General features: G+C 32.6%; 1 protein-coding gene across 1 annotated transcript; it reads left to right on the forward strand.

Moving 5' to 3' along the window:
- Nucleotides 1–728: 728 nt before the first annotated feature.
- Nucleotides 729–2,072, forward strand: LOC131044337 ((S)-canadine synthase CYP719A21-like). Its single transcript, XM_057977645.2, has one exon. It carries the CDS (start codon nt 729–731, stop codon nt 2,070–2,072), a length of 1,344 nt encoding a protein of 447 aa, XP_057833628.2.
- Nucleotides 2,073–23,796: the final 21,724 nt, after the last annotated feature.

Consider the following 23,796-nt stretch of genomic DNA (forward strand, 5'->3'; position numbering starts at 1 on the left):
GAAGATATCTATGCAACAAAAGTATTGGTGGTAATAAGAAGTGATGTTACAAAGTACACTAAAATATTGCCTATTCTTAATAGACAGGATCTTTTTATAATATATCTTTAAGAAGTTGATAGTTGAGTAACAAATGTATTTTTATTTTTTTCATGTAGGATTTTTCACTCATAAAGACATACTATTTATCAATACTCTAAGAGCACAAAGATCACAATCTCAACATCATCTGTCATGATCCGCAAGACTTAATCCCTAGTGAACTTACTAAGAACCATTAAACTTCACCAAAATATCAAAGACCCGATAACCAAAACTACACAAAGAACCAATGTCGAAACCCACGACAGTCTTATTTAAAAAAAGTATACTACTGTTCAACACCTAACTTGCGCAGCATTGGGACATCTGAGCGTATTTATATGTACCATCCAGGTAAGAATTGCAAGGCAATCGTAGCTCTCTATGTAGTCCATTCATTTGTGATGGATCAAACGCTGCCTTTTGTGACTGATCTTCCGGCATTCCATTTCCTTCATAACCCCACTCTACAAGGGGCTCTTAATTTCCTTTTAGCAGCTTCACTCATTTCCACATTTGTTTCCCTAGCCTTTCTATTGTCATCAACTAAGGAGAAGAAATGTCCTCCATCTCCACCAAGGCTGCCATTACTGGGCAATTTGCATCATCTGAACAAGGGTGGAAATCTTCTTTCCACCTTGACAGACATGGGCAAAACATATGGTCCGGTCATGACAGTTTGGATGGGTTCATTGCCAGTTATAGTCCTCACCGGCCAAGCTCCAATCTGGGAGGCCCTGGTTAATCAGGCCGTCAATTTTTCTGGTCGGCGCTTATTCTACTCTAGGCAATTCATTACTGCATCTTACAGGACTATATTTAGCTCTCCCTACAACGAGCATTGGATTAAGCTCAGAAAACTTCTGCACAACAATGTTCTCAGCCCAGCTCATGTTGAACTTCAGAGCTCTTCTCACCAGGCAAGTGTGAATAAACTCATCAACAACTTAGAAAAGGAGATGAAAGAGAACAATGGCGTGGTGAGGCCCCTTCATGCCTTGAAAATGATGGCAATGAGTTTTATTGCCCCCTTATGCTTTGGCTTGGACTTTCAAGACGATAACGTCCTGTCCAAGCTGGAAGAATTCATAGCTGAAGATATTAGCCTGACTAAAAGAGGAGATACATTTCTGGATTTATTTCCTCTTAGTCGCTTCTTTGTTCCTTCATCAATCAGAACTGAAAGGAAATGGAAGTCTCTGCGAGATGATATTCTGCATCTCCTGTTGCCTTTTATCCGATTTGCTCGCAGTTATAGAGAATGCTTTAAGCGGTCTGCTCCCAGCAGTTTCTTGTATTGTTTACTGTCCATTGGAGAAGGGGAGGAGGCCGACCACAAATCAAAGTTATCCGATGAAGAGATAGCTTTCAATTTGCATGAGCTGTTCGTTCTTGCAGTAGACAGCACATCCACGACCATAGAATGGGCTCTGGCTTACCTGATAACCAACCCTCACATCCAAGAGAGGGCTTTTCAAGAAATAAGCCAAGCAGCGCAGGAAGGAAAAGGTGGGTTGTTAAGTTTTGAGGATTTGAGGAAGCTTCCATACTTACAAAGTGTGGTGAAGGAAACGGTGAGAAAAGAATCGATTGCCCCACTTGGGATGTTTCACCAGACAGGAAACGAATGTAAGGTGATGGACATCACCATACCTGCAAACTCAGTAGTTCTCTTTAATCTACACAGCGTGTCCAACGATCCTGAGCTTTGGAAAGAGCCCGACGAGTTCAGGCCTGACAGATTTCTCGACAAGATTGAGTCGGAAAAGGTGAGAATGGCATATCTTCCGTTTGGAGCAGGAAGGCGTGTGTGCGCAGGAATGGACTTGGCCAGCGTGTATGTTCCCATCACTCTTGCCAGTTTACTTAAATCATTTGAGTGGGGATGTGCGAAGGAAGGTAGTCTGCCTGATCTTAGTCGGGATGTTTCAAGTCTGCTCATGTCCATGAAGTATCCATTGGAAGCTCGAATTACACCTCGCCCATCATGAACAAGATATCATAAATAACAAACAACATAGGTTGTTTGAACTTTCCCTGCTTATGTGCATCTCTTTGTATATGTCCTCCATCATTTGTTTGATTTTGAGGTTTTTGACTTTCAATGTACCTCTCTAGTCCTATAATTTGGAATTTGAAATATATTTACTATATCATTCTATTAAGTGTAACTTTATTGTTGAATAATCTAAGTCGACAATGGTGTTAATATCATAATTTTATGTTTTTATGTTTCAAAAATGATTCAGGCACGTATGCATTTATGTTTCAAAAATGATTCAGGCATGTATGCATACAGAGATTAGTGGAGATCACATTAGGCATGTATAGTGATGGTTATAATTCCTATATTTAATTATAATGGTGAAAATATTTATAATTACTTTGTCTTATCTATTTTGAATTATGGTAATTAATTTTTATTTTTTTTTAATTAATAGAGAATAGTATATATTTATATATAAGTTGAGAATTCAATTTATATTATCTCATCTTCATCGTCATTTATCATCACAAGTTCATAGTAGGATGATATTTAAGAAGTTTAGAATTGTGACCAACACAAGTCTAATATTTTACATGAAACATTTAAAGTATCATATATCTAAGGAGGTATAAAGAGATATAAAATCTAGAATTTATAGCATAGTTTATATTTATATTTATATATTTTAACTTTAAAATAATTTTGATATTTTTTAATAAATTGACATGAAATTATATATTTGAAAAATATTTAGAAAATTAGGTGAATAGGGTTCTATATATTTTTTCTTTTATTTTTCTTACATAACTAATTTGAATATTTTGTACATGGAAATATTATATTTGATGGTATTTTTTAATTAAGTTCTTCAACTCACATCTTTAATGAAATTGGAACAATTTCAGTGTGTCCCTACTTTATGTATGAATGGCTTAGCATTAAAAAAAGAATCATGCTCTTTTAGAAAAGGTTCCCTACTTGAATAAAATATCTTTGACTGATTTAAACATCCATCATTTCAAAAAACAAAATGAATAAGATATATCACCCCTTAAGGATGCTTTCTCAACTAATCTATCTTAACTTTTTATGCAATCACTTAAAAGATATTATTTCCTCTTACCATACTTTTCTAGTTAGGCTTTTATTAGAGACACATTCATATTGTATAATAGATATTATGTTGAAAGGAACATTTGATGGAACTATTGTTTCAATTATATACAACTAAGTGTAGTTAATCAAAGTAAATTATGGGCATCTAATCTAGTTCATTTTTCAAATCTTGTAATAATAGGAGGAATTATGAATGAAATGAGAATACTTCCATTTACTTAATTGTCACTAAGATCAAAGTAATACTAAGAAGACTTCCAAATTAAAATGGAAAGGCTACCATGTAAATCCATTAAGGAGGAAATCTTAGTCCACTAAAAAGGTGTATTACTCAACTTAAAAGGTATTTTTTTACTCAAGGGAAGAACCTTATTGAAAGTGTATTTAATTTATATTTTATGATACACAAGTAAGACATAAATTGGAGGCTCGTTGAAACTGTTCTATTTTTACTAAAAGATTGGCTTCACAATTTTATTGAAAATGGTACAAAATTTTGTTCTCATTCACTAAATAGTCAAGTTTAATGATTAAGAAAAATCTAAGAAAAAATTATTATATTAAATATTGAAGGTTCATTCGTATCATTTAATAAACATATTTCAATAATTAAATATCACATCACTTGGTGTTTGATAGGTTTGTGCGGCAACTCTTCTTTAAGGTTTTGGGAGCCTTTTTAAAACGCAACACTAGATTGCCCTCTTGTTTCTCTTTTAGTATCTTTGGTTTTCTCTGGCTCGGCCTATTGAGGTGACCCTTTCTTTTATTGAGGTGGAGATGGCTTGTTCTAGAGATGACCCTTCTTCTATTGAGGTGGAGTTGGATGTTGTGAGTGATGTCAAGAGATGCTGGTGGTCAGTTGTCTCTTGGCTGTAAGGAAATTTAAACTTGTTTGTGTACTGATCTATCTCCTTCTTCTCCTATTGAGGTGGAGTTCTTGAAGGATTTTGTGATCTCTGTGCTGCTCATTCTCAAGATTAAGGTTATGGGAGCCTTGTTAAAACCCACTATTAAGATTGAGAGATCCTAGAAAAACCCTATGATGTTGGTTTTGGGAGCCAATTCAAAACCCAAGATGAAGGTTTGGGGAGCCTTTCAAAATCCTTTGGTCCCAAATTGTGCCTGTATGTTTATCATCAAGAATGTGGTGGTTGTGACTTTGAGATCTTTGATCAATCTCAATGTTCAGGTTATGGGTGCCTGGAAAAAACCTCGATATCTAATGAAAGTTAAGGGAGCCTTGATAAAACCCTTGTACTCGTGAAAGACTTCAACCTACTTTTTTTTCAACTAGTTTGTCATTGATTTTTCTTTGTTGCTAGGTTGAGTTTTAGTTGTTGTTTATCTTTTATGTATCTTTTGGTAGGTGTTTGTTTTGGGTTTTGAATCCTTGTAAAATTCAAGGGTTTCAAGTCCTATTGTAAGGGGTTTCGGGTCCCCTCGAAACCTATTTTATCCTTAATCAAAAGCTAATAATGGAAGAAAACATAGTTCTAAATCCTAAAATATGGATTTAAAGTTTTGAAGCTTATAACTATGATAGTAGAATTAACCTAGATCAAATTTACATGTGTAAATTTAATGTAACTTGATTAATTGATATATGTTAATAATAAATTGTGAGATTGAATAATCATAAAGATAATGTATGATAAATTGCAATGTCAACTTACATACAAATATATACCATTGTCGTTACTAACTGACACATTTTAAAATAATTTAATCAACATAAAAACAAAGCATATAAGAAAATGAAATAAACACATAATTTTTTATCATTACAATTACATAAAAATTATAACAATCTGAAATATTATATATAGATATATACAAAACAATACTATAATAAAACTTTCTATTATAAATAAATCACCACTTTATTATTAAGACATAGAACTATAACATTAATATGGGTATAGAGGTATATGGAAAATCTAACACATAAATCATAAAAGAAGATGGAGGACATAGACAAACAGATGTAAACAAGTAAGGAAAGTTCAAACAATCCTAATGTTGTTTGTTACTTAGGATATCTGTTTATGATGGATGAGGTGTGATTCAAGATTCTAATGGGTACTTCATGAACATGTAATATGAGTGTAGACTCTTATTTTACTATTGCACCTAATTTTGGTACAAGCCTTAATTCATATACCATATGAATATAGATGTATATAGAAAGTCAAACACATAAATATCATAGCAGAAGATGGAGGACATACACAAATAGATGTAGACGAGCAAGGAAAGTTGAAACAACCTGCATGTTGTTTGTTATTTTGGATATCTGATAATGATGGACGAGGTGTGATTTTCAGCTTCCAATGGATACTTCATGGACATGAGCACGTTCGTAATATCTTGAGTAAGATCAGGAAAACAACCTTCCTTACTCACCTCACCCATGTCACAGGTTCGAATCTCATTTTCAGTGGAGGTTGCAATGGGGGTAGATTCTATCAAACTGCACATTGTACAAATGGGTGTATCTTATAAGTTGGAATGAAATGTAGCAAGTGTGCCAACCTTGTTAGTATAATTTGTTATATTTATTAGGGTAGACAGTTGGAGAGGTAGTTTGTGCATGGTTAAACTATTTAACTCTCTCTGTCATCTCCACCACTTTATAGAATGCATATTAAATGTAATATTTGATATTGAAGTAAGAGAATATTTTATGTATTTTTCATAACAAACCTATTACCCACACCAAGTATATTGAATGTGCCATGCTGACACTACCCACATGTCTAGATATCACAACCACCATACTAAAACAAGTGAAACTGCCCATTCCAATGCCATGTATTCGTCACTGTTCCCAATGACTTGGACCACGTCATCCCACCATTAATATCTGCGCTATAGATACACTGCGTATTGAGTTCCTCTATGGAATGTCTTGTGTAGAAGGGGCTGAAATGGCAGAGAGAAAACATAGCAGCGAAGAAGATGAAGTGCAGAGTTCTTCAGCCTGCAAGCGTTTCCATGGGCTGAGCCCTGAAGCGGAAGAGTTTTGGAAGATGTAGAGGAACAAGGATGTGTTGCCGAGGAGGATAGTGTGTGTGGTGTAATGAAGAGTCTTGAGGAAGAGATCATTACTTCTTCTTGTTCCACTAAGGACCACTATTGGTCCTTGTCCAAAATTAATGGTGAGTGTTTGTTTGAGTTAGTTGAGAGATTATAAGCCCCCGCTCTACATCAATAATGGTTATTATGTGCAAAGTAACATTTGGTGGAACTATTACCCCAAAGATACACAACTAAGTGTAGAAAGTAAATTATGGGTATCTAATTTGGTTCATTGTTCAAATCTTGTAATAATAGGAGTTATTATGAATAGGAGTTATTATGAGTGAAATGGGAATTGATTCCATTTACTTAATTGTCACTAATATCAAAGTAATACTAGGAAGACTTTCAAATTGAAATGGAAAGGCTGTCATGTAAATCCATCAAGGAGGGAAGCTTATCTCACTAAAAAGGTGTATTACTACTCAAAACAATTAAATTATGGTTTTCAATACTTCAAAGAGGAAAGTTTAATGAACTCAAAAGGTATTTTTTTAATCAAGGAGAGAAGCTTAGTTAAAAGAGCATTTAATTTATATTGGAGACCCACTGAAATATTGGCTTCACAACTTTATTAAAAATACTATAATTTTTTGTTCTCATTCACTAAATATTCAAATTAACTGATCAATAAAAATCTAAGAAAAAAGTAGTATATCAAAAATTGAAGGTCATCCACATCATTTTATAGACATCATTCAACAATTAAATTTCAGATCAATTTTAGAAAAGAATCCAAAAGTTTTAAAGTGGAAATATAAATATAAATTACACTTAAAATTCTACATTTTATATAACTTTATAATTAATAACATTTATATTATTTACAATTCTTCAAGTTGTATTGGTTATTTTCTTTATAAAGAAGAGAAAAAATTCTAACAGTCTAAACATTCATCTTAATGTAAATTTATTATATCAATTTTGTAATCAATTTCGTAGATGATTCTTTTGGATTAAAGGTTAATCTTTAAATACACAATTAATGTGCAATTTAAATTAAATTATATTTAATCAGTTGGTAATAACTAATAATGGAGGAAAACATAGTCACAAATCTTATATATGAATTTAAAGTTTTGAAGCTCATATCTATGGTAGTAGAATTGATCTAGATCAACTCTACACTTGTAAATCTAAAATAACTTTATTAATTGATACGTGAATAATAAATTGTGAGAGTGAATGATCATAAAGATAAGATATGGTAAATTGAATTGTTAACTTACATACTAATATATACCTTTTTTTTAATTAATTAATAAATTTTAAAATAATTTAATCAACATAAAACAAAGCATATAAGAAAATTAATTCAATCCATAAATTTTACCATTATAATTACATGATTACATACAAAATGTGACAATCTGAAATATAATAAATAAAAGAAATTGCTATAATAAAACTTTTTATTATAAATAAACTACCACTTTATGAGTCACTGCCTTGTAAGTTCATATCACTAATTTGAATTAAATTGCTCTTTGACAAATTGTTTAGACATTTTAAGCTATAGTTAAACTATAATTGTATGTTTTTATTTATTAAAATAAATTTTTGAAAAAGTTTAAGCATTTTTTGATTGGTTGCTAGAATTTTGGTGGCGTTATAAAATAAAAAATTAGATATTAAAATGATGAAAGAATGACCTGGAAAAGTTATAACAAATGTTATAATATTTATGACAATGTACAGTTTCTTAATTTAAGAGCTTTCATATGGCGGATGGCATTTACGAATGCCAGCTACGTACTCTATATGTTTATGGCATGCGATGTAAATGTTTGTGATGTTCATTAATCTCAGCCAATATTTGTTCGTTCTCGTTTCTTCATTCATGTTTGACAGGCATGTGGAGTTTTCAACTGTTGCAGTGATTTGAAACTGGTCATAGGTAAAATTTTATCTTTGGCATTTTTTTAAATATGGCTTTTAAATTATTTCAGTTTCAAGATTTTCTAATATTTTGACTTGTATGGATACACATTGAAATTTTTGAAGCTGCTACAACGGAATGGCATTTCTTATCACTTTCATTCTCGTTTGGCAGGGGTTCAAAGATTTGCTGGAGGTCTTGAAGCATATTTCTTGATTTTTCTTCTAGTTGCTGAATTTCGCGAACCTACAGGTAATATCTTTGACATTTTCCCTGGTTGGCTTAGCTTATTTTCTGGAAAGGGCTTTAAACTTACCCAATTTCATGGTTATTTGGTCAAGGTTTTCTCATCCTTTGTTTTTTTCTGTGCACAGTTACAGAGAGAATTGAAGGACGATAAAATAACACTACCAGAAGAAACTTTTCTGCAGTCTAAGCACATAACTGGTAAATATTAAAACGCTAATACGTTCTATCAAAACCCTAATACGTTTCTCTACCCTGCACCATGAAAGCATTGTAAATGAATGATATGTTTCATTTATTTTTGCTTCTTCTTAAAAAGACTAAATTTTGTTCTGAAAATTTTTCAGTTACGCACACCTTTAAGCTTTTCCTGTGAGATCTCACACATATAAGTGAATATTGGCTTGTTTTATGTCTTTGATTGAAATTTTAAAATTCTGAAATCCTTGCCAGAAATCATGACAACAAAACCCTATTTGTGTGCAATACTTCAGATGCCCTCACCAAAGACACAAGAGATCTACAATAGGGTTTCCCATTTTTTATTCCCATTTTCTCCCATAACTCTCATTTCTTCATCCTCAAAAGTTCCTTCCGCAGGAACTTTATTTGCCATCTTTTTCGGTCTTCCTCTTCCACATCAAATTGGAATCCTATTAAAACCTATTTGATTAGTTTATGCGATCCTGCAATTTTAATAAAGTTCTCCACGATTTGCTTTGATTTTCTGAGATTGGGAAATAAAATGTGAAAAGTACATCTCTGCTTGTTTTTCAGTCTGTCCAGTATTTTCCATTTCTTTGTATCTTATATCTTAGTGTATAGAATCTATTTAAAAACATCATACCATATATTATGCATGCATGAAAACTGGTTATATTGTCCAAATCATTATCCTTCTTGTTATTTATAAAGATTGTTTAATCCTGCAGTGGTGAAAAATTTATGTTTGTTGTAGAAGTTATGAATCTGGTCATAACATAGAATCCAAAGTTGGGGAAGTCTATGTTTGTAAATTCGATTAAGGATAGATACAAACTTGTATTTGTAATTTAAAAAAAAATAATGTAGACGCCCTAAAGGAAAAAAAGTGTCCACCAAAAAAACTTGCATTTTATATATAACACTCTATTGTCATTTCCACATTCTTCTCCTCAACATAGCATTTTTCTATGCGTATTTCTATATCACAAATCTAGTAAGGATGAGTGATTGACACCATTTTGGGTATCTACTCATCTGATTATGATATGATAAGTTGAGCACTTGTCTAATGGCTCCACTATAAACAATTCTCCTGAAAATCCAAGGCAGTTACAAAGAAAATATATATGAAATAAAGTAATAAGCAGACGTGAAAATCCAACAAACTACCTTGTTTGCCTAAAGCATGGTACTCATTCAATACAAGTATGGAAATAAGAACACCCACATAGATTAAATAATGTATAGAACTAGGATTTGTCACTGATCCTACAAGCACTGTAGATATATAATTTATCACCTGTCAATGAAAATGACCGAAAAATAAAACATTGTTGAAGAAGATTTTCTGCATTTTTGTGCTTTAGCAGTACATTGTTATGTAATATCATTTAGGAGAATTGATATGGAATCATTATTCCTGACCTATTTTCCAGGAGAAATGGTATTTTTTCTGTTTATAATAGCTAATGGACTTTGAACTGAACCATTGATGAAAAAATAGTTCACAATCAAATCCAGAAATATTTTAGAAAGAATTGTTGAAATAATAGCCTTTGATGTCATTTAAGCCAAAATGATTTGTACAACCTATCAAAAGAGTATTATACACTTACACAGATATATAAAAATTGTTTTTATAAAAAATAAAAGAACTATTTTCAAATATTAAATAGTTCAACAGTCCAAACTAAATTTTTGTTTTGTTTGACTCAAAAAATTTTATATACTAAGTCATCATCACCAATGACAGTTTGGCCGAAATTAAATTATTATATTGTGAACAGATTAAAAGGAAATATGTTTAATTTTTGTTCAACCAAACGAACTCATTGGCATTCGTAGTAAGAGAGGTTTTGCTTTTTACCAACTCCCAAGCATTGGGATCATTTTCTACGTCTGCACATATATACAAAATCCCATATTTTCTGACCAAGAAAAATGACCTTCAATAAAACTGAAAACCTGTTGTTTCGAGTATTAACAATTTTGAATTAATATTTAGATCAATGATTGCTAAATAATACTATACTAGTATATCCACTATTAATTGTGTCTGTAAGAACACAAGTCAAAATAAATATGTGTGCATGTTTCAAGACATTTTCTGATGTACTGTGTTGGATACCATACATGTCTTGTCAACATTTGTATTCACCAATTCATCTAGATTGAGTTGACTTGTCCATTCATATATTAGTCATTTTATTCTAATTTTTTGAGTTACTACAATTCCAGCAGTGCATTTCTTCTTACTTTTCCTGGTTTTGTAGCAATATATAGTTCCTCAAGTATGATGAAGTGCAATTTTATTTTCTTATGGTTTTATTTTACATAAAATTTTCTCTCTTAACTTATGGTTTTATTTTATATAACATTTGCTCTACCATGCCAGCTCCCTCCCCTGGATGAAGAACTATTTTTATCTAGATTGGTACATATAGTTGAGTTTTTAAAATTTACTGATTCAAGATGGAACCTGTTAGCTTTATTAGGTGTATTCAATATAAAATACTTTTTGATTATGCATGTAAACACACACCACCTAGCATTGAAGCTAGATTTGGCAAAAAAATTGCTTGTGCCATCAACTAGTAGTTGTTTCTAGCTCTGAATGCTTTTGTGCAAGAAACTATTCATTGTCATTGAAGATTGATAATCAACACTGTTAATGTTTCCAGTACGGTACTCATAGTAGCAGCAGATTAAAAAGTTCAATTATCTTGCTTTTCAAGGTTGATAATTGATTTTTGTTAATGCTTATAGTACAGTTCTTATTTTTATATAATATGCTTCCAAGCTTACTCTCTCCCATTTTAAATGCCTTCCTTGTCCCTATAACCCAACACCCAAGCCAGTTCCTAGTCAGTAAGCAAAATATAAACATGCATTGAAGGTTTACATAAATATAATTAGAGAACTTCATAAACATACATAGTTGCAAGTTGTAGAATGCTCAAAACAATTTGGGACTTGCAGCCTATATCTAGAGTTGAAAAAGGCCAGATTGTCTAATTGACAAGCAATGAATATTACATTGCTTGTGCAATACTGAAATTATTGCTCAATACCTTCTACACCTCCATGAACTATGGGAATGCTATTCTTCACTGTCAAATTGATCTTAATGTATAAGGAATTTTGGATTTTGAATTTCTAAATTCAAAAACCTACTTCATGAATTCAAAATCTAGAATAGCGCGTAGGTAGATTTATGAATTCGACTCTGAGAACTTAGAAATCTATATACATTACTATCATGGATTGTGAAAATTGACCATTAACTGCACATTTTAAGATGTGTGTAAGCATTCAAAAGTGCAATTAGAACATAGCAACTGTTTTTTGAAATTTATGCAACTTATCTTGATCAAGCAAATTGACTTTGTTGATTTGCCAGCCCTGTCTTGTATGACATATCTCTGATGCATGTTTATTATTAATGGTAGCTTCATATGCTACTATAAAAATAGTTTTGTTAGTAGCACCCGTTTAGTGAGTGATGATCGAACATGTCTCTGGAGGTGGCCTAAGTTGTACTGTAAAAGTGTCTTTTATTGTAGTTTTAAGATTTCATTCCCAAGTGGAGTTAGCTTCATTGCCTTTTGACTCAATAAATGACCTTTTCTGTTTTAAGCAAAATCTATGAAAAATGCTCTCACTGTGCTCAGAAACTTCAACCATCATGCAAATTATTCCCTCGGTCTCTTTCTGTTACTTTTCACTAACAAATTATTAGATCAGAAGGGTAGACTAAATTTAGAGTAACTACACTAGATTTTCATTATAATTTGGTTTATAAGTTATAGTTTTCTGGGCATTTAAGAATTTGGTATGTGAAGGTAAATTAGTTAAAAGGGGAAATACTGAGGTTTGGGGCATTGCCAATGCTTTAAAATTGCCGCTTTTCCAAAGAGCTGAGACCTCATCTCATATGCGATGTGCACCATTACCGTGTGTTCTCATCTTTCGAAAATATGAAAAATCTTTTGAATTTTAAAGATGACATCACTTATCCATTCAAAAAATGGTGCGGCGAGTACATAATTTTAAAAAATGGGCATTGATTTGATGCTTTTGTCATGAAATTGATGCAAATCCTTATGTTCTGCAAGGAACGTTCAAAAATATTTTTAAAAATTTAGAAGGTGCAAGCTAGGAATATAGTCCTATAACTTCTATTAGTGTGATGAAAGCTACTGCAGGTGCAAAGTTTGTAGACACAGTAGAGGCTCATTTCCACCTCAATATTGATCCCAATTATAACAATGATCGTCAACTAAGGGCGACATCGAGTTTGAGACAGCTGTTATTAGATATGGTATGGTGCAAGATTTCTATTATCTATGTATATCATTTTTCATTTAAAGTGTAGCTTTGGGCATGGAGTTCAAAATGATCTAGTTTAAGTGCATTTGTGCTAGAAATCAGCAACCTAAGTTCTATAAACATTTGCATGACATGTAAAGATGTTTATTTACAGTGACAACACTAAGCCTGCAAGAGAGCAACTTTAGTTTCTTTTATCTTTTCGTTTATTTTAGCCATAGAATTAAGAGGATGCAAAATCAGAAAATATAGCATAGGCTTTTTTTTTTGGGCTGTGTACATGGTCAAGTACACGGTAGATGTTAAAAGATGTCGGGATTGATTTTGTGCAGAAGTACAATGGGTTGTGAACATACATATTAGTTCAACATTTTCTTCCATTAAACCATCCAAATGAATTTAGCTGGCATTGAATCTGGAAACAAGGTCCAGAGCTCTAAGGTGTGCAACTAAGTTCTAGTGCAAGGACTTTGTCTGGCACTGCCTCACAGTAGACAAAATTAGTTTCAGTTATCTTTTGTTATATTTAGTTCTTGTTTATAAACTTTGACTTATAAATTTTGTTATATTTACTTTTTGTTTATAAACTCACTTGCACATGATAATATGATACAAGCTTCTACATTTCCACATTTAAATTACTCTCTAACTTTAATAATTAACATCTTCATTTGCAGGTCCTCAGATGAGAAGTTAAAACAATCAAAAGCTCCTTCCTTCAACTACTCAACAACTCAAAATACTATTCAGATACCTATAACATTCAAAGAAATGCCTATCTTATTTTGTTTTGTAAATCAGTACCAATATTTAATACTGTAGAACACGCATAGTATTAGATACCATACTTTTGAAGACTACTTCTTAACACATTACAATCGGTTATTAATTTTGCACGGAATATAAGTTGAACTATTTTCAAACTTATGTTATATGAATACAAAAAAGTTGACTATGTCAAATATTAACTGACACAAACTTTTAGTGTTTATCATGTTTGTATACACTGTAATTGAAATGTGATCACACTACTTAATTATATTTTTGATTGTGCCAGCTCATATAATTAGCATGTTTTTTTAAATCCATATGAATAATGTTAACTATTGGCCCAGCAATACTTTACCACTCCTGAACACATCCAAAATGGCAATAGACCATAAACTAGTACACCCATTGCACCCTCATTCCATCCTCTTCTACATCTTTCTAATTTTCTCCATGTTTTATTGACTGCAGTTCTTGGCTCAATTTATAATCTTGATAAGAACTTATGCACAAACTTCCTTATGTCTTCCTTGTTTGTTGTTGTTTAATCAGTTAAAATCCGATGCATTAAACAAATTATATTTTTGCTATGTTAATTCCCCTTTATAATTTTGATCAGTCAAGGCATCTTAGAATTTCATTCTTGCTTACATGCAAAGATGCTTATCATCTTCCTTTTGTTACCACATCATCTTAGTAAAATCTGCCACTTACATGAACATAAATACTTTGACAATGCTTAGTTGTTCAAATTGCATACTTGTATGCAATAGATTTGCCAAAGAACTTTGCACTATAACCTTAACCAAACTTCCTATTTCTTACTATTTTTAGCAATTTGCAGGGACTACTGCTCTAACAGAGCTCTTGTTATACTTAAAAATTAAGACATATAACTATTACATTAATATGAGTATAGACGCCGTGTATACACATTGTGGTTTGTATTAGGCGGGCTGAATACATAAAAAAATCAGCCGGCGTGTCATGTACTATCTTAGCGTATGAGAAACATGAACAGCCGTATTCCGGAAGAAACAGTGGAAACATATTTTCCTCACCTAATTTGTCTGACATATATTATATTATTGACAAAGATGCATTCGAAGATGTAAATATCAATAACTGAGGTAAGTACTTTAAGATCATCTCATTTAAGGTGTTCAATGTAAAAATGGACTACAAACTAGCAATTGTATCTTGGTATGCAATGGCTATGCTGAAGAGGTGTGAAAGTTGAAATAAGGGAAATAGAAGAATAATGATAAAAACAATTATTATCAAGTCATATATTGTATATGCTATTTTTTTTATAAGTTGGGCAAGTTTAATAATTGATCATATATAGATCATTCATTTATCACCACTAGAAATTCATTGAAATCAAGGATAAGAAGATTTATAAATTAAAATTTGTAGTAAATATATATATGAAAAATATGATCAATGTCAAAAAAACACTTTCAACAAGTATCTGCAATATGGACATAGTACAATCAAGTAAATTGGTAGAAGTCCATTCTTTTGAACACGTCATATACTATTACAAAACACTAGAAAATATGTCAAGCAGATTCTATAAAACAATTTCCAACATATGGTTTACATTGTTTTAGCTTGAATACAAGAATTTATTTTATTAATTTCATAAATGAACTAAGTGTAAAAATTGTAAATGAAATAAATTGAAGAGAAATAATCGAAACTTTTTCTATAACACAAACAAAAAAAAAAACAATATAAGTTAGTAATGATGACCTTTCTCTATATTATTAAAACAAAGTAAAATAAATTTAAATATCCAAAAAAGTAAAATCTATTCAAACTACTAAAAATAATTAGTTTGATTGATTATTTTTCATATCTATAATATGGATATATGTATGATCAATGTCAAAAAAACACTTTCAACAAGTATCTGCAATATGGACATAGTACAATCAAGTAAATTGGTAGAAGTCCATTCTTTTGAACACGTCATATACTATTACAAAACACTAGAAAATATGTCAAGCAGATTCTATAAAACAATTTCCAACATATGGTTTACATTGTTTTAGCTTGAATACAAGAATTTATTTTATTAATTTCATAAATGAACTAAGTGTAAAAATTGTAAATGAAATAAATTGAAGAGAAATAATCGAAACTTTTTCTATAACACAAACAAAAAAAAAAACAATATAAGTTAGTAATGATGACCTTTCTCTATATTATTAAAACAAAGTAAAATAAATTTAAATATCCAAAAAAGTAAAATCTATTCAAACTACTAAAAATAATTAGTTTGATTGATTATTTTTCATATCTATAATATGGATATATGTATACTTTTTTTTGTAAGGACATCTCAAATTACACTTTACAAAAATAATAATTAAATTATGAAATAAATTATAAGAGATTTTATTCAAAAAAGAAAAAAAAAAACTCATATTATCACAATACACCAATAATAGCATCTTGAAATATCTTCTCTTTATTAATTAATATCATCAAATCAAAATTTTAAAATAATGAATATGAAAAATAAAAATAAAAATTTAAAATTTTATAAATAAAAGAATTCACTATTTATGAATAAAAAGAAAAAAAATTATATTCCAATTAGAAACTAAACCAAAAGTTAAAGAATTTGTTTTCCCTAAAATCTATATGTTTTATAGAAATTTAATATTGTTTGTGTCTTGAGAAGCGTGAGATGTCCTTTGTCGGAGAGAGATTTAGCAAATGCTTGTCCGTTATTCTGAGATCAGAAGATGATTTGGTCATCCATGTGATCAAGAGGATTCTGGGCAATGAGATTATATACTTAGAAGATAGGAAATGAGTCAATAGCAGCATCCCTACAAGGTTTGGAGCAATATTACTCACAATGGGAGAAGATAAGGTAGTCACAGTCTCACTATGCAAGCTAATATTCAAGAAAGAATATCTGGTTAACCTGGAAATGGCTATCAAAAGTAGGGATGATAAACTATATATACCTTATCCGGAAGATTATACTAAAGCTACGGAAGCCATAGACAAGGAAGAAGCACTCAATATAGAGTTTAAGAGGCCTATTCTTAGCAGCAAAGATCAAAAACTATGCCGCCAACGACAATCAGAGATAACAAGGAGTATTGCATTCCTTAAACAATGGCTTGGTGTGGTAGAGGAGACAAAAGGTGAATGGTGGGTAGGCTATATGGTAGAGGAGGGTTGGACCCCATTCCAAGCTGGTAATCCCAATGATATGGAGGCTGAGGAAAAACAAGCCTCTTGCATGGAAGCCATAGATGATAAGGATGAAGTATAAGTTTTCATAACATAGTTTTGTTTGCAGTATTCTAATATAACTACATTAATACACAGGGATGTAGGATTTATAGTTAGTATAAGGTAGATATCGAACTATTTATGAAAGCACTTTGATATTAGGATGGCTTAGAAATGTATGACTTTGTTATAGCATAGGTAGCGAAGGGTAAGATACTTACTTGATACCATTTACAAGACATATATATAAGTGAAGTTTAGAATCTAGATTTTTTCTTTGAGTCAGGCATATACTCTTATGTTGGCTCAACCCGAGGACACCTGCATTCATTCATCTGCAAAATGCAATAACAGGAAGTACTCTCGTAACTCTTGCATATTGGTTTAATTCAACATTTGCATTTAGACATATATAAGAACAAAATATCAAGGTAATATCATGAACTACAAGATTGATGGGTTGTGTTATTATCAATCTCTTGTTGACCAGTGGTTATACCTCTATTATTATTGTAGCCTGGGTAATCTTTTATAGTATAGCCAACAATTCTTGATGCTCACTTCTTATGAAAGAAGCCTAGGCTATAATAGCAAGAGAAAAAGTGAGGATTTTGGGCCCATTAAGGATGAAAAGGCTCTGCGGAGAAAAATGTGGAGGACATGAATTTGAGCCATAAACATAAGGATGTGGAGGTTGATCCTAAGTATACGGGAAAAGAAGGTAGTGATATGGAGACTGATGATACTGATAAGGCGGAGAGATGGAAAGATGAGTAAGTGGGCGAAGTGGAAGGAGGAGAAAAGGAAGATTCCGATCAGAACAACTCGATCAAGGAAACATCCAGAATGGACAATGGTAATGAGAATGAAAAATAGGAAGAAGATGAGGGTAATAAGGAGGAACCTACCCATAGTGCGAGCCCTGGTGATCTCAATAACTAGCCCATGGAGGAGCCGAATAACCAGAAAAAATAGGAGGACAAGGAAATGGAAATAGAGTTGAACAAGGATAAGGAGGATACGAGCATGGTAAATGATAGAGCTGGTGATGAGATAAATACTGGTATGCTTATCCTGAATGAGCTTAAGAACTAGTTTGATGCTCGTCTGGGTTTTGATAGATGCGTTTATGAAAGATTAAAAAAATGGAAAAAAAGGCTAAACATCAGGAAGAGCAAGGAGAGAAAGGTGAAAGCAACCTGGACCAATGGAAAAAGGAAATGGATGAAAAGGTGGAGAAGTTAGAAGTTCAGATCAACAAGCTGGAGGAAGGGAAGGTTGCCATGAAGAACTTCCTAATTCTGATTCCAGAGATCCTCAGCTTTGCGACCAGGAACATGGAGGAAATAGCCAAACACCTTGATGGTCCCAGCCCTACCAAGTTTGTTGTGGACCTTGATGCTGAAGAGGTTGCTACTGAGGCTGGGAATGTGGATAGTGCTCCTGGAGGTGCGACTAAAAGGACTAGGGAGAGCTTGAAAAAGGCTGCCTTGGCTTCATCAAAGGAAATCCCTAGCCTCAGGGAGAATATCAAAGAAATGCAAGGGATTAGTGAGAAATTGGCTAATTCCCTTAAAAAAATAATGTAATTTGTCTTTTTTATGTTTTTGCTGGTTGTTGCTGGTAGTGTTGGTCTTTTGTGCTAGCTTTTACCCAACACTTTGTTGGTTTTTTCGCTATCTGTCCCATTTAGTTTTATAATGCTTTTATCTTTTATGGTTCCTTTGTAAAGGGTCTCAAGGTCCCTTCAAAACCTAGTTTTCCCGTAATAAAAAAGAACAATGGAAAGTATAAAAAAATAAAAGTATGCAGAGATAATACTAGTTCTTCTTTTTTCGCACTAACACTTCATGAAGTGGTTTGCAATAGGATTGTCTTGAGAATCTGTTTTGTAGGAAAAGCTAAAGGCAGAAAATATGGTAAAAGTGACAACAGTACATAACAAAGTCTGGTAAAAGCAAGTTAACTCATGGAAAATTATAGATACTAACTATGAAGTGATTTTTGAATGCCCAAAATGATGAAATTGTAAAGGAATATATGGGTATGTGCAAGATCATGGTGTGTCAAAACAAGCCCTTAAGTGGCAATGAAATTTAAAAAAATCAAAGTTATGCAACTTGACATGAAAAATTGAATAAGTTATGAAAATTATTTTTAAAATATGTAAGAAGAGAATCTATAGAAAATTGAATGTAGTTTCTAAGTTACTTGTTGTTTTTTGAAAAAAAAAATCCAATTTGATGAAAATTTCAAATTTCAATGCAGTGTTACTAAAATTTCAGGAAAAAGATAAGAAGTAGGTGTATGTCTGACCACCCTAATCACAATCAAATCATAATATTTTTTTATAAGATTTATAATATAATTATTAGACTCATGTCCAGATGTGACACATATATTTCTATAATTTTTAATAAAGTAAATAATTATTTATGAATTTTTTACTACAACTTTTTAGAAATTCAGAAACTCCTCAATCTGACCACCTTAACTTGGTCAAAATCTTATGAAATTCAATTTTTTTTTAATTTTTACTTATAGTAGATGAAGCATAGGATGTGACGCATGTTTCAGATTCAAAAAATGTTATACGATTTGAAAGTTATGAGTGTTTTTCAATTAGTTTATCAATCAGGACTTTTGTCAGAATTCAATTAGAAGATAAATAATAATTATTTATTAAATTCAAAATAAGACAAGCCTTATATTGTTGGAAAGCTGAGAACATCCTTAAAAAACCCTTTTCATTTTATCAATTTTGGCTATTAAAAATATCATCAGTCACCAGTATAAAGTCTGGAAAATCAAGGAATACTGAAAAACACGTTTTTTAGTTGACTTTCTAGCCTTGTCACTTTCAAGCCAAATCCCAAAGCAAACTGGAATGAAAAGATGGAGGGAAAAATTTATGTTTTTAAATTGGTAATTAGGAGCTCTATGATATTTAATAGGTAGGTTTTAAATTATTTGTTTTCAAAAATAATTATAATTCATTTAAATTCATCCTTCATTTAAAAAAAAAAAAAAACTCAGGACTTTTTCATATGATTTCTCCATTGCATGAATTTTTGTAACAATCATCTCAAAATAAACTAAATAAGTAATCAATAATAGAAAATTTATGAATTTTATTGAGTTCGATAAATTTTGATAAACCACGTTATCTATGTTTGTTCCTTTCTCGACCTATCTCTCCTAAACCTATCACTCCACCTATTTGTTTCTTCCTCCCTCTCTAGACCTATATCTCTAACTATCATTGAATACCTCATTCATTCTCTCAAGCTATACAAGGTTCTTATATTTCTACCTCTTCATAATTTCCTCCTCTATTTCACTCTCTCTTCCCTAATATTTAGACTAGTCTCTCTGCATTTCTTTCTCATTTCTAGCAACAAAATTCAGAGGAGAAAAGGAGAGGCGTAGGGAAGTATAAAAAAAAGGAGAGGGGGGAGAGGTGACAAGGAGAGATTAATTGGGGGGAAGAGAGAGTGTGAGAGAGAGAACTAGAGATAATTAGGTGGAAGGTGAAGAGAGAGAGGCAGGGATGATTGGGGTGATGAGAGAATGAGAGGGAGAATTTGAGATTATTAGGGGGTAGGAGGAGAGGGGGAGAGGGGAAAGTATCAACAAAGAGAGAAGAGAGATGGGAAAAGAGGTGAAGAGAGACATAGAGAATAATTAAGGGGTGGGGAGAGGGGGAGAGGGAATTATCTATAAACCCATAGGAGGAGAGAGGTGATCAAGGGTAATTGAGGGAAAGAAATAATGTGAGAGAGAGTTGGGTGTAATTATCGAATAAGAAGAGAGGGAGAAGAGTAATTATGAACAAAAGGAGAGAGGGAGAGATGTGGAGAGAGGTGAAGAGAGTGATAGAGAGAGGAAAATTAGGGGGATCAGAGGGGAGGAGGGAAGTATTAAGGGTATGTGCAAGATCATGGTGTGCCAAAACAGGCCCTTAAGTGACAATGAAATTTCAAAAAAATTAGAGTTACACAACTTGACATGAAAATTTGAATAAGTTGTGAACATTATTTTTAAAATATGTAAGAAGAGAATATACAGAAAATTGAATGTAGTTTCTAAGCTACTAGTTGTTTTTTGGAAAAAAAAAATCCTATTTGATGAAAATTTCAAATTTCAATGCAGTGGTACTAAAATTTCAGGAAAAAAAAAGAAGTAGATGTATGTTTGACCACCCTAATCACAATCAAATATTAATGTTTTTTTATAATATTTCTAATATAAGTATTAGACTCATGTCCGGATGTGACACATATTTTGCTTTAATTTTTTATGAATTAAATAATTATTTATGATTTTTTTACTACAGCTTTTCAGAAATTCAGAAACTTCTACGTCTGACCACCTTAACTTTGTCAAAACCTTATGAAATTTTTTTTTTTTTAATTTTTCCCTATAGTAGACTAAGCATAGGATGTGACGCATTTTTCGGTTTCAAAAAATGTTATACCGTTTGAATGTTATGAGTGTTTTTCAATCAGTATATCAATCAGGACTATTGTCAGAATTCAATTAGAAAATAAATAATAATTATTTACTAAAGTCAAAATAAGACAAGCCTTATATTGTTAGAAAGCTGGAAATGTCCTTAAAAAACCCTTTTTGTTTTATCAATTTTGGCTAACAAAAAAGTCATCAGCCACCAGTGTAAAGTCTGGAAAATCAAGGAATACTGAAAAACACATTTTTTTAGTTGACTTTCTAGGCTTGTCACTTCCAAGCCTAATACCAAAGCATTCCCGAGCCGAAATTTGAAATTTGAAAATTTGAGTACAAAAATCGGATATCGGATAAAATGGGATATCCGATTTTCGTACAAAAATTTGCGGTCCCCAAAGAATTTCCCTTTGCCGCCATTTATGAAGTAAACTGCCACATGGTAGAAATCGGATATTGGATTTTATTGGTCATATTTTAGAGAGAGAGAGAGAGAGAAGGAGAGGGAGAGAGGGAGAAAGAGAGAGAGAGAGGAGAGGGAGAGAGGGAGAAAGAGAGAGAGATAGAGAGAGAGAGAGAGGAGGAGAGAGAGAGAGAGGAGAGGGAGAGAGGGAGAGGGAGAGAGAGAGAGAGAGGAGGAGGAGAGGGAGAGAGGGAGAGGGAGAGGGAGAGAGAGAGAGGGAGAGAGGTAGAGGGAGAGAGAGAGAGAAGGAAGAGAGAGAAGGAGAGAGAGAGAGAGAGACAGAGAGAGAGAGACCATATGACCCCTAACGACACAATTTGGTGTCTTAAGGGGTCCTATGGTGTCTTTAGGGGTCATATGGTGTCTTGGGACACCATAGGACCCCTTAAGACACTAAATCATGTCGTTAGGGGTCATATTGTGTCTTATGACCCATAACTATGACCCCTAATGATAGTTATGTGATATGGTGTCCCATGAACCCTTATGACCTCTTAGGACACCATATGACCCCTAATGACACCATATTGGGTCACTTTGGGTCATATTGTGTCTTAAGGGGTCATATTGTGGTCTATGACCCCTTAGGACACCATATGACCCCTAATGACATGATTTGGTGTCTTAAGGGGTCCTATGGTGTCGTTAGGGGTCATATGGTGTCCGTAGGAGTCATATGGTGTCTTGGGACACCATAAGACCCCTTAGGACACAATAAGACCCCTTAGGATACAATATGACCCAAAGCGACCCAATATGGTGTCATTAGTGGTCATATGGTGTCCTAAGAGGTCATAAGGGTTCAATGCTAGCTCAGCAAGGCTTGATGAGATGCGGGAAATTCAGAGACATGGGAAGGACACGAGAGGATTTGGATTTGAGAAAGGAGAATCCTCTAGATCTAGACAAAGGAATGCAAAACATAATAATAAGAAGAGAAAGAATCCTCTAGTAAGACAACCTAATGCTCATAAATTCTATGGTAGATGTTTTACTTGCAATAAATTTGGTCATATGGAAAATCAATGTAGATGTAGGATGAATAATGGAATGAACAATATGAACAATGGTCCTACCTTTACTAGTTAGTGTTTCATATGCAATAACTTTGGTCACAAGTCAAATATGTGCAAAGAAATAATGAATAATTTTCAAAAATAAGAGATTCTATGCTTGTGGGATGTTTGGACATATCTTTAACTAGTACATGATTACACCAAATCAGATGGACTTCAAACCTATGCAAAATGTTGTTTGTCATACATGCAATAAAACCGGTCACATTGTAAAATTTCGCAAAAGAAAAAATGTGAACAAGATTGCTCTGATAGACAAGAACAAAACTGATGATAAAGGCAAGGCAAAGGTAGAGGAGATCAAAGACAAGCATGAGAAGGTGTGGGTCAGAAAGGATGAATCTAAAGGAGCTAGTGGATATGTACTTGAATCTGGTGCAGAAAACTCATCCAATAACTAAGGTGTTTAGCCTTAAGGGGTGGCATCTTCATGCAAAATCTTGCAGAACCCCCCTCAGAGAGATCTATGATCGACATGGTAGATTGCAGATTCCTGGAGATAATTATCCTGATCTCTAGATCATTTGGTGAGTTGATTGATTCTAGACAAGGCATCTGGTTGAATATTATCAGTGCATTTATGTCAACTTGAAATTAAGGTTTGTGAGGTTAAAAAGGGCAAATGTGAATCATTTTTCATTACGAAGAGTTGAAGCAGAAAAGCTAGGTGAACCAGTATCTAAGGAGATCAAAACCTTCAAGGCGATTTGACAAAAGTTATTGTACATCTGTTAGGAATGAGAGGTATTTACAGAAGAACACTCTAAAACCTAAATTTCTCAGAATGGAATCTTCTTCTTCTTTAGATACTCCATTGGTAGTAGAGGTTTCCAAGAGATCA

The sequence above is a fragment of the Cryptomeria japonica genome, chromosome 7, assembly GCF_030272615.1.
Source record: "Cryptomeria japonica chromosome 7, Sugi_1.0, whole genome shotgun sequence".
NCBI classification, from domain to species: domain Eukaryota; kingdom Viridiplantae; phylum Streptophyta; class Pinopsida; order Cupressales; family Cupressaceae; genus Cryptomeria; species Cryptomeria japonica.